The sequence below is a fragment of the Lepidochelys olivacea genome (assembly GCF_965140295.1).
Source record: "Lepidochelys olivacea isolate rLepOli2 genome assembly, chromosome: 2".
In the NCBI taxonomy this organism is placed as follows: domain Eukaryota; kingdom Metazoa; phylum Chordata; order Testudines; family Cheloniidae; genus Lepidochelys; species Lepidochelys olivacea.
Genome location: NC_140412.1, coordinates 2,047,446 through 2,059,784, shown reverse-complemented (window position 1 = coordinate 2,059,784; position 12,339 = coordinate 2,047,446). Strand labels below are relative to the sequence as shown.

At 49.6% G+C, this 12,339-nt stretch overlaps 1 protein-coding gene across 3 annotated transcripts in view; it reads right to left on the bottom strand.

The window, feature by feature from the left end:
- Positions 1-7,856: 7,856 nt before the first annotated feature.
- LOC311516072 (uncharacterized protein) overlaps positions 7,857-12,339 on the bottom strand; it is a 109,188-nt gene continuing 104,705 nt past the window's right edge. For all 3 annotated transcript variants that reach the window (XM_084619715.1, XM_084619717.1, XM_084619716.1), the window contains exon 30: positions 7,857-9,628. In XM_084619715.1, coding sequence (XP_084475841.1) covers positions 9,486-9,628 — 143 coding nt within the window. In that variant the 3' untranslated portion in view covers positions 7,857-9,485. The remainder of the gene's footprint in view (positions 9,629-12,339) is intronic.

The following is a 12,339-nucleotide window of genomic DNA, read 5'->3' as shown; positions in this document are numbered from 1 at the left end:
GGGATGTATAAGTAGGGGCACTGCCAGCAGATCGAGGGACGTGATCGTTCCCCTCTGTTTGACATTGGTGAGGCCTCATCTGGAGTACTGTGTCCAGTTTTGGGCCCCACACTACAAGAAGGATGTGGAAAAATTGGAAAGAGTCCAGCGGAGGGCAACAAAAATGATTAGGGGACTGGAACACAGGAGTTATGAGGAGAGGCTGAGGGAACTGGGGATGTTTAGTCTGCGGAAGAGAAGAATGAGGTGGGATTTGATAGCTGCTTTCAACTACCTGAAAGGGGGTTCCAAAGAGGATGGCTCTAGACTGTTCTCAGTGGTAGCAGATGACAGAACAAGGAGTAATGTTCTCAAGTTGCAGTGGGGGAGATTTAGGTTGGATATTAGGAAAAACTTTTTCACTAAGAGGGTGGTGAAGCACTGGAACGGGTTACCTAGGGAGGTGGTGGAATCTCCTTCCTTACATATTTTTATGGTCAGGCTTGGCAAAGCCCTGGCTGGGATGATTTCGCTGGGGATTGGTCCTGCTTTGAGCAGGGGGTTGGACTAGATGACCTCCTGAGGTCCCTTCCAACCCTGATATTCTATGATTCTAGTGTCCCAGCCCTTCTCGAGGTCACCACCTCTTTGCCAGGGTCGAGCTGCAGACTCCTCCACCCCGGGACCGCTCGCTGTAATCCCCAGGGGAACCTTGTTCCTGCAAAAGTCCTTCTCTCTCCAAGGGCCAAGCCACAGGCTCCTCCGCCCCCGAAACCACTCCTCTCTGAGCCTTCAGCACACCTGGTTCTCATCAATCCCCCTTTGTTTTAGTGCTCCCCAGTCACTTACTGCAGGAAGCGCCATCCACGGGGTGCAGTACATCCCATCTCTGCCACCAGTTGTCACGGAGTCCCTGGGTGATGTCTGGAACTGCTTTCTACAAAGCCAGGCAGGACTCTGGTGAAGTCTCCTCTCTGGGAGCAGACTGTCTGCAGGGCAAGAAGCTCACACAGCTTCCACCTTCCTGGGTTTGACCTCCGAGAATTCAGCATCCTCTGCCCCTCCGTGCGCTTCCCACAGGTGTCCACCCAGGTGGGGTCCTGTGGAAGCCAGAGGGTCCTGCCCCCCAACTCCGCAGTCAGACGTGACTCTTAGCCAGCCAGTAAAACAGAAGTTTATTAGATGACAGGAACACAGTCTAAACAGAGCTTGTAGGTACAGAGAACAGGATCCCTCAGCTGGGTCCATTTTCGGTGGCAATGAGCCAGACAACCATGTCTGCACTTCACTCCATGTCCCAGCCAGCCCCAAACTGAAACTCTCTCCAGCCCCACCTCCTCTGGGCTTTGTCCCTTTCCTGGGCCAGGAGGGTACCTGATTCCTTTGTTCTCCAACCCTTTAGCTCTCACCTTGCAGGGGGGAAGGGAAGGGACCAGGCCATCCGTTGCCAGGTGTGACTAAGTGGGACTGTTCTTAATATTTCCTCTGACTAGTGTAGGGGTGCCTCAGTTTCCCCTATGCAGTTCTTAAGTATCTAGGGGGTGGGATAAGGGTGTATGATCATTGCAGAACCCTAGAGGACAGGTGTGTGCAGGGGTCTGGACACAGAGAATGGCCGACACCCTGTTTCCTGGCAACTGATGGCCTGGCCCTTGCACCCTGCCAGGTGAGATAGCAGCTGTTCCCCCAGCAAACCCTGTCATTGCGGCACAGCTCAATGCTGCCGTCCCTCTGCCCTGCCCCTTGGAGGGGTCTGGCCCCTTCGCGGGCGCTGAGCTCCGGGCACGGCCGGCCCCCTTCGCGGGCGCTGAGCTCCGGGCACGGCCGGCCCCCTTCGCGGGCGCTGAGCTCCGGGCACGGCCGGCCCCCTTCGCGGGCGCTGAGCTCCGGGCACGGCCGGCCCCCTTCGCGGGCGCTGAGCTCCGGGCACGGCCGGCCCCCTTCGCGGGCGCTGAGCTCCGGGCATGGCCGGCCCCCTTCGCGGGCGCTGAGCTCCGGGCACGGCCGGCCCCCTTCGCGGGCGCTGAGCTCCGGGCACGGCCGGTCCTGTCGCGGGCGCTGAGCTCCGGGCACGGCCGGTCCCGTCGCGGGCGCTGAGCTCCGGGTATGGCGGGTGCTGAGCTCTGGGTATGGCTTGTAGTCCATCTTTGTGTGGAATGTTGGTGTAGAGGGCTTCTACATCCATAGTGGCCACAAGCCGTCAAAACACTATCCCCGATAATGTCACGGCTAACCTGGTGGCTGAAATTTGTGACTTTGTCCTTACCCATAACTATTTCACATTTGGGGACAATGTATACCTTCAGATCAGCGGCACTGCTATGGGTACCCGCATGGCCCCACAGTATGCCAACATTTTTATGGCTGACTTAGAACAACGCTTCCTCAGCTCTCGTCCCCTAACGCCCCTACTCTACTTGCGCTATATTGATGACATCTTCATCATCTGGACCCATGGAAAAGAAGCCCTTGAGGAATTCCACCATGATTTCAACAATTTCCATCCCACCATCAACCTCAGCCTGGACCAGTCCACACAAGAGATCCACTTCCTGGACGCTACAGTGCTAATAAACAATGGTCACATAAATACCACCCTATACCGGAAACCTACTGACCTCTATTCCTACCTACATGCCTCCAAGCTTTCACCCTGACCACACCACACGATCCATCATCTACAGCCAAGCTCTGCGATACAACCGCATTTGCTCCAACCCCTCAGACAGAGACAAACACCTACAAGATCTCTATCAAGCTTTCTTACAACTACAATACCCACCTGCGGAAGTGAAGAAACAGATTGATAGAGCCAGAAGAGTTCCCAGAAGTCACCTACTACAGGACAGGCCTAACAAAGAAAATAACAGAACGCCACTAGCCGTCACCTTCAGCCCCCAACTAAAACCCCTCCAACGCATCATCAAGGATCTACAACCTATCCTGAAGGATGACCCAACACTCTCACAAATCTTGGGAGACAGGCCAGTCCTTGCCTACAGACAGCCCCGCAACCTGAAGCAAATACTCACCAACAACCACATACCACACAACAGAACCACTAACCCAGGAACTTATCCTTGCAACAAAGCCCATTGCCAACTGTGCCCACATATCTATTCAGGGGACACCATCACAGGGCCTAATAACATCAGCCACACTATCAGAGGCTCGTTCACCTGCACATCCACCAATGTGATATATGGCATCATGTGCCAGCAATGCCCCTCTGCCATGTACATTGGTCAAACTGGACAGTCTCTACGTAAAAGAATAAATGGACACAAATCAGATGTCAAGAATTATAACATTCATAAACCAGTCGGAGAACACTTCAATCTCTCTGGTCACGCAATCACCGACATGAAGGTCACTAGCTTAAAACAAAAAAACTTCAAATCCAGACTCCAGCGAGAAACTGCTGAATTAGAATTCATTTGCAAATTGGATACTATTAATTTAGGCTTAAATAGAGACTGGGAGTGGCTAAGTCATTATGCAAGGTAGCCTATTTCCCCTTGCTTTTTCCTACCCCCCCCCCCCCGACGTTCTGGTTAAACTTGGATTTAAACTTGGAGAGTGGTCAGTTTGGATGAGCTATTGCCAGCAGGAGAGTGAGTTTATGTGTGTGTGTGTTCCCGGGGGGGGGAGAGCGGGACACAACCTGGATTTGTGCTGGAAATGGCCCACCTTGATTATCATGCACATTGTAGGGAGAGTGGTCACTTTTGATAAGCTATTACCACCAGAATAGTGAGTTTGTGTGTGGGGTTTTTGGAGGGGGGTGAGGGAGTGAGAGAACCTGGATTTGTGCTGGAAATGACCCACCTTGATTATCATACACATTGTGAAGAGAGTGGTCACTTTGGATGGGCTATTACCAGCAGGAGAGTGAGTTTGTGTGTGGGGGGGGGGGGCGGAGGGTGAGAAAACCTGGATTTGTGCTGGAAATGGCCCAACTTGATGATCACTTTAGATAAGCTATTACCAGCAGGACAGTGGGGTGGGAGGGGGTATTGTTTCATGGTCTGTGTGTGTATATAATGTCTACTGCAGTTTCCACGGTATGCATCCGATGAAGTGAGCTGTAGCTCACGAAAGCTCATGCTCAAATAAATTGGTTAGTCTCTAAGGTGCCACAAGTCCTCCTTTTCTTTTTGCAAAGACAGACTAACACAGCTGTTACTCTGAAACCAACATATTCCATAGTATTCAAGATGTGGGCATACCATGGATTTATACAGAGGCAATATGATGCTTTCTGTTTTATTCTCTATCCCTTTCTTAATGTTTCCCAGCAGTCTGTTTGCATTTTTGACTGCCGCTGCACATTGAGTGGAGGTTTTCAAAGAACTCTCCACAATGACTCCGAGATCTTTCTTGAGTGGGAACAGCCAATTTGGACCCCATCATTGTATATGTATAGTTGGGATTATATTTTCCAATGTGCATTACTTTGCATTTATCAGCACTGAATTTCATCTGCCATTTTGTTGCCCAGTCACCCAGTTTTGTGAGATCCCTTTGTAGCTCTTCACAGTCTGCCTGGGACTTAACTATCTTGAGCAATTTTGTATCATTTGCAAATTTTGCCACCTCACTGTTTACTCCCTTTAGTGGTATGTATAGATCACTGGCAACTTGTTGCAATAGTCCCGGTAATGGCAGTGGTCATTCGGTGGAGAAGGCTGTTGTCAGTTGTTGGCTGCCTGTGTTCTCTCTGTGTGCTGAACCTGACCAGAGCTGGTACAGCACATGGACTGTTGCTCAGAGTGTAACTTTTGCTCACTTTGGTTCAGGCCTCAGGCCTCGCACCAGGCCCCGGGCTCTCTTTCCCTATTACAAAAACAGAGGAGGAGTGACCACCTCATTCGAGGATGATGCAGAGGCACCCATCAGGACCTGTGAATCCAGTTCCACTCCTCCTCCTCGTCTACTGACAGAACCGGGAGGCGAGGAGCAGTGGGACTCGAGAGAGGCGCAGATATCTGCCATAAGGAACTCACAGATCCCAATAATGCAAGAAAGAGGGATCGATTGGTTGCAGGAGAACCCCAAGGAAATCTGTACCAGCAGTCCCTGGGGGGGAAGGGGTGTCGTATCCAGCAAGATGACGAGGGTAACCCTGTCACGGAGTCCCTGGGCAATGCTCTGGAACTGCTCCCCATGAAGCCAGTCAGGACTCTGGGGAAGTCTCCTTTCTGTGAGCAGCCTGTCTTCAGGACACACAGCTCACACAGCTTCCACCTTCCTGGGTCTGTCCTCGGAGTATTCAGCATCCTCTGCCCCTCCGTGCGCTTCCCACAGTGAGTCCTATCAGGCGGGGTCCCGGGGAAGCCAGAGGGTCCTGCCCCCCATCTCTGCAGTCAGACGGGAATCTCAGCCAGCCAGTAAAACTGAAGGTTTATTAGACCACAGGAACATAGTCTAAAACAGAGCCTGTAGGTGCAGAGAATAGCACCCCTCTGCTGGGTCCATTTTGGGGGGGGAGTGAGCCAAACAACCACGTCTGCGCTTCACTTCATGACCCCAGCCAGCCCCAAAACTGACGCACTCTCCAGCCCCTCCTCCCCTGGGCTTTGTTCCTTTCCTGGGCCAGGAGGTCACCTGATTCCTTTGTTCTCCAACCCTTTAGCTCTCACCTTGCAGGGGGGAAGGGCCCAGGCCATCAGTTGCCAGGAAACAGGGTGTCAGCCATTCTCTGTGTCCAGACCCCTGCACACACCTGCCCTCTAGGGCTCTGCAAGGATCATACACCCTTACCCCACCCCCTAGATACTTAAGAATTGCATGGGGGAAACTGAGGCACCCCCACACTAGTCAGAGGAAACATTAAGAACAGTCCCCTTCGTCACAAACCCCTTGACTATCAGGGTTCAATTGCCTCAGAGAGTCCTCTGAGTCCAAGACCTGCTCCACTGGTAGAAGTGGTGACGTTGGTACCGGGACACTCCTGCCAGATGGCCGGAAGGGAGATGGCTCCTGGGACAATGGTGCAGACTCCTCCTCCGGAGTAAGAACATCCCTCTGGAGGGCTGGGCCAGAGAGAAGTGGAGACTACAGATAAGGGAGGAATATATGCTCTGGTGTTGTATAAGTCTCGGGACACCCTGGTGTTCAAGAGGTTCCTGTAGTTAAATCTGATTGACCTGGTTCATCAGCTGGTGTTTAGACAGACGAAGCGATACAGACAATAGGTTTGGACCTGCACTTGTAGATGGAACCAGTGAATATCTATCCTTATGCTTCAGTACCAAGGTGACCAACAGAACCAGCGGATCCTTCTTTCTATGTGTCTTGCACTCTGATCCAGGAGTCTTCAATAGAGTCAGTTCCTTAAGTTCCATATGTGACGTCTTACCCAAGCTGGACAGACTCAGGGAGGAAGCGTGTTTTTCACGGACAGTCCTCAATGGGGATCTGTCCTTACACCCAGGAGAGTGCTCTCTACCATCAAGGGCAGCCCTGAAAGAAGAGATCTTAGGCTTAGATGTTGAGGGCTTTGCTCCAAGGCACGTACTTGGAGGGGCACTGTTGATCAGTTAAGGCTGATTACAGCGGGTCTCCCTGGCCCAAATCGGAGAGGGGTCTCATAGCCTTCTCCATCACGTGACTCCATAGGTGAAACTCTCAGGCTTCTTGAGTTCTGGGTGGGAAGGAGCAACAGAGATATGCGCCTCACCCAGACAATATAGGCAATGCTGATGTTCATCACTGATGGAGAAGGATCGAGGGACTCTGGGCACAGTCCTGGCGCTGGGGAGGCGTTTCCCAACCAGGGAGAAAGAAATACTCTAAACTGTACTATAAACTTTAACTGCTAACTACTAATCTCAGAATATAACTATTTACAAATGCTTTCTTTATAGGTTATGCACCAAAGTGGAGGGCACAGTTCTGACTTGGGCCAGGCAGCGGTAAGAAGGAACTGGAGAGGTATCAACACACACGGTCTCTTACACCCCTGATCAGGAGCATGAGGAGAACTACTGCACATGTGCGGGCCAATGGACACTGCTCTGAAAAATTTCTGGACTGGGGTGCATGGCGCGCACTCATACCCACATTTAGAATACACTTAGAGACCATCAATCTATGAAGAATGTGCACCTAAGGGGTCAGATGGGTCTTCAATATGGAAGCTGAAGTCACCAAGGATGAGTGTGAAAGACTGGGAAGGTAAGAGAGCCAAGATTTGAAATCGAAGAGGAAGGCTGAGGGGGAGGAACTGGATGGACAGTAGATGACAGCAACATGTTGGGGGGGGAGCGGAGAGTCGGGTACAGTGCTGTTCAAAAAGAGAAGAAAGTGGGAAGGGAGAGGGTGGAGGGACTTGAAGCAGCAGGAACAGGAGAGAAAAAGCCCAACACCCCCACCCTGGTCTGTTCCAGGCAGGGAATGAGAGAAAAGAAGAGACCTCCTAAGAGGGCAGCAGCAGAGGCCATGGCAGACAAAGGGATCTAGGTCTCAGAAAGCCAAGAACTGGAGGGAACAAGATACAAAGAGGTCATGGATGACAAATCTTTTCAGAGAAGGAGCAGGTGTTCCAGAGAGTAGGTGTTCCAGAGACAGTGGGGAAGGGGGGGTGGGTGGTGGGTGTGTGTGTGGTGGTCATGGGGAGATGAATATGGGAAATAGAAAGGGGGTTAAGGTAGGACTTGGTCTGTGCTAGTGGAAGGAAAGGAGAGAGGGGAAGAGGAGCAGGTAGGGATGGTGGGAACTGTAGAACGGTGAGGGTACCAAGGATGGGAAAATGGAGCCAGTGGTGGGGAAGGAGGATGGATTAAGAATAGATGCAGTGACAGCCACTCTCAGTATGTAACATGTCCCCACCTCCTCTACACACACACACGTACAACCACCAATACCTGTATACTTTATTTTGGAAGAATATCAAGTATTTTTATTTTATAAACACAAAAAGGCACAAATACAATGCATGATTCAAGCAATGCTACAAATCATCATATTGGTATAAGGCAAAAACAGTTTGTCAGCTGAAGTGATGCACCGAGAGACATTTTCAGTCAGGCTGGGTCTCTGACATCCTAGTAGTTTATCTGCTTTACCTCAAAGCGTCCTGCATTCAGTTAAAAACAAAACAAAAAACAACCCTGCCCAACAGCATAAAAATTCTTACAGCACTTGCAAATTTAGCAGCAGGCTGCACTACTCATCCTGCAGTGAGGCAGCATTGCAAGGAAAGGATGGAAACACATTAAAAAGGAGAAACAAGACAGTGAAAACACAAAGGGTGGGGGCAATACTATTAAACAGATCACTGTGCTCCATAGCTCTGTTCAGCAAAGACTCCATTATGAACCTAATCAGAACTGGGAATATTTAGAGAAAGCAAAACTGAACAGTTAATCCAGGAAGATTTAACTGTACTACACAGATTCCTCTTCAACAAAATTCTCATCTTCACTGAGACCAGCTCCAAAGACCACTGAAATCATTGAGAGTCTCTACTTGATTTCAGTGGGCTGTGGATCAAGCCCCACTTGCATCCACTGCCACTGTAACACTGCAGGGCTTTATGATACAGAAAAGTATAATGTGACTTCAGGCTCTCTCAGAAACAATGTCCTTATAGGACACAAAACTCAGCAATTTCTCACACTTGACACACAGTAACTCCAAGAACTCACTCTCACCACATGGAAGTTTTGGTTACACCTCACCAGAAGGCCAGGGAGAGGTTTTAATGTAGATTAGCATAATCCCCTAAGTAAACAAAACACATTATCTTTTCAGGTTAGACCTTTCCTACTTTCTTTCCACTTCTGCTGAAGTTCGAGCACAACCTGTCTGTATTTGAAAAGCTCCATAACAGGCAGGATAAGCTGATTCTCCAGCACCATCCTAACTCAATTTGGACTTCATCCATCCCCTCAATTTACAAGGAACAACAAGAAGCTGTTCTTTATTGTTGCAGAAGTTTTCTGTTGATCAAATCACAATCTGTTTTCCTTTCCAAAAATCAGTGGGTCGATGCTTTGGATTAATTGCTTTGGATTAATATGTAGGCTACAGTGTTTTAGCATTTGACTCTATGCATTTTGGATGAGTCTTTGCCTGTTACTCTAAGTTTTTCTTTACCAAAATAGCTTTCACTGGCAGAGAGTTGCTGGCTACACTCTAGAGTCAAGTGTCTTAGCAAAGAGGGAGTCTCGTGAATATCACTTCTGCATGCAGCTGACTCACTTCATTTCTCTTTCAAGAAACAGCCAACCATTGTCCAAATGGATACTTCAGCTTTTCTGTTGTACGCAAACTCCTCCGTTCTGAAAAGAGGCACTGATGCAGCAGGCTACTTCAGAGACAGTGCTCAGAATGCGCTCAGTCAATCGTGTTAAATTATCAGTGTAAGATTACATGACAATCAGTTTCAGAATAATTTTTCAACAGGAAGGAGTCTATTTCTACAGCCTTTTGGTACTAATGATATATGTACATATATTGTGTGTATACAAGTCAGGTAACAGTCTTTGAATTATAACTAACTAGTGTGGGCTCCATGAATCTTTTGCAGTGTGCGTGTTTCCATTGGTCTCCATTTTATCCACATCAGAACTGTTGTCTTCCTGAGCATTTGGATTTTCCCACTTTCCCCAAACACCCTCTTTGGCTCCGCCATGAAGGATACCTTTATTGTATGCAAGAGGAGAACAAAACATGAGATTGAGACACACCAGTCCTGCTTTGGCACCTGTGCATTTTGGTGCTCTCGTTTGGTGGTTCCCAACCTTTTGCTGGAATCCCATTGGGGAAACACTAATGGCTGGGTGTGTTCTTCTGTTCGGTCCCCCTTGGAGCACCCTTTAAAACAACACTGTCTTTCCCCTCTGTCCATTCTCTCTTTCATCGGGTCTTTATCCGTCCCATCCCCTCCGCCTTTTTTGTCTTGCTTCTTCCTTGTGTGTATTTTTCTCTTTTTATTACTTTTTTTTTTTTAATTCTTATCTGGCAACTGTCTATCCTCTCCCTAGTCCACAAAAAGTCAGCTGTGCCTAACCTATGTACACATGAGCTGCTCCCAGCATTGGCTACAGCAGGGAGCAGTGCAGGGACAGAATGCAGCTCACTTTCCGGGGCCAAACAACTTTCCCTGCCTCCAGTTATTCCTCTTCTCTGCTGCCTTCCCCCTCAACAAGCCTTAAGGTTCCCAAAGGGGTCCCACGTCCCAGTACTCCCGTCATTTACCACGATCAATGCTACCTGTGAAACACATGCAGGAGCTACCGATAGCTGAGGGGAAACAGGGTGTTAACATGTATGAGGGGCTGCTATAGAAAGCTCCTAGACTTGAACAATCCTCCTGATAGCCATGTCATAATTAAGACTGGCAATAGTTTGCGAAGAGCCATACAAAACTCTGGCTTGCAGCTAGTATGAAGATTTACTCCCCCTCAAGGCAAGCATTCCGCTTTGTAAAGCTCTGCTTACAATGGCATACAGCCCCTCAATGTAGGCGCACCCTAGTCCTGCTATTACATGAGCATCTACTGAAAGTCCTCTTAACAAGGACCTGTTTAAAAAGAAAGATCACTCACCTTTACAGTAACCAACGTTCCTCGAGATGTGTGGCCCTTATTTGTATTCTATTGTGGTGCACATGTGCTCTGTGCAACTGAGACTGGAAAATTCTTCCTAGTAGCGTCCTTTGGTCCGCACCTGTGCCCTGTATCTCTTTGTGCTCCAATCCGAAGGCTTTAGGGGTGGTGTGGACTGAATGCCTCTCCAATACCTTCCGAGAGTGATTTGTGGTAGAGAAAGGATCTGACGCAGGAGAGGAGGAGGGTGGGTAGTGGAATACACATAGGAACCACATCTCAAAGAACTCAGGTCATTTACATTACTGTTCTTTCTTCAAGTGATGGTCCCTGTGTGTATTCCACTGTGGGTGACTCCCAAGTAGCATTCAGCAAGGAGGAGGGCGAGAGGACCTGTATTGCACCATCAACTCTAGGACCACTGTACTGAAGAACGCAACCGCAGAAGAGGGTTGCACCAGTGCAGAATGTCTAGTAAAGGTTTGCACAGAGTTCCATGTTGTCACTGTACAGATCTCCAGGAGGGAAAAATCCTGAAGAGATGGCCCTGAAGCAGTCTGGGCTCTGGTCAAGTGAGCCCTCACTCTGACGAGTCATCATCCCCGCAAGATCATAGCAAAGGCACACAACCAGAAATCAGTTTGGAAAGACTCTGTGAGAGGAAACTGCTTCTCCTTTCACCTGCTCAGCAAAGGAAACCAAGAGTCTCAGATTTCTGGGAGGGTTCAGACCTTTGTAGGTAGAAAGCTATGGCTTGAGGGACGTCCAGAGAGTGGAACTTCCTGTCCTCCCTGATGGCGTGAGGTTTTGGGGAGAAGACCAAAAGGTGTATGACCTGGTTAATGTGGAATTCAGAGGGAATCTTTGGAATGAACTTGCGGTGTAACCTCAAAACTACCTTACTCTAGGGAGCACTACATAGGGAGTCTGCCATAAAGGCCCTGAGCTCACCCACTCTTCTGGCAGAGGTGATTGCAGTCAGGAAGGCTACCTTCATATTCAGGTGAAGAAGGGAGCAAGGGGCCAATGGTACAAATAGAGGATTCATGAGTGTTGACAAAGCCAAGCTGAGGTCCCAAGACAGTGCTGGTTTCAATACTGGAGGAAAAGTTCTGGCAAGGCCTTTCAGGAATCTTAGGGTTGGGCTACACGTGTGAGTTAAGGCGCATTAAAGCAGCCCCAGGCACCCTAGCTCACTACCCGTCCACTAGGGTGCTCCTGGTTCTCCACCTAGGCGAGAAGATTAACACTTGGTACACCCTGGCTGAAACGCCCAGGCATCAGTGTGAACATTATTGCGCTCTGATCGGCCTCCGGAAACGTCCCCTAATCCCCTCAGGTCAAGTGGCCACTCTTCTCATTGTTTTTGAATCACTGTAGGAATGCGGATATGCCCTTTGAAAGCTCAGTTTCTGACAGCCAGCTGCTTATCTACTCCGAGACAAAGCAACCCTTACTGTGGAATGCTGTGCGAGAGAGAGGGGTGGGGGGTCTGCTGCTGTCTGAACTTACAAGACAGCATGCTGACATGCTCTCAGCCCCCCCAAAACCCACTCTCTCTCCCCCCACATACACACAACACACTCCACCCCCCCAATTTGAAAAGCACGTTGCAGTCACTTGCATGCTGGGATAGCTGCCCATAATGCACCGCTCCCAATGCCGCTGCAAGAGCCGTAAATGTGGCCACGCCAGTGCGCTTGAAGCTGTCAGTGTGGACAGACTTCAGCGCTTTCCCTACTGCACTCTCCCAAGGCGGCTTTAACTCAAAGCGCTCTACATCTGCAAGCGTAGCCATGCCCCG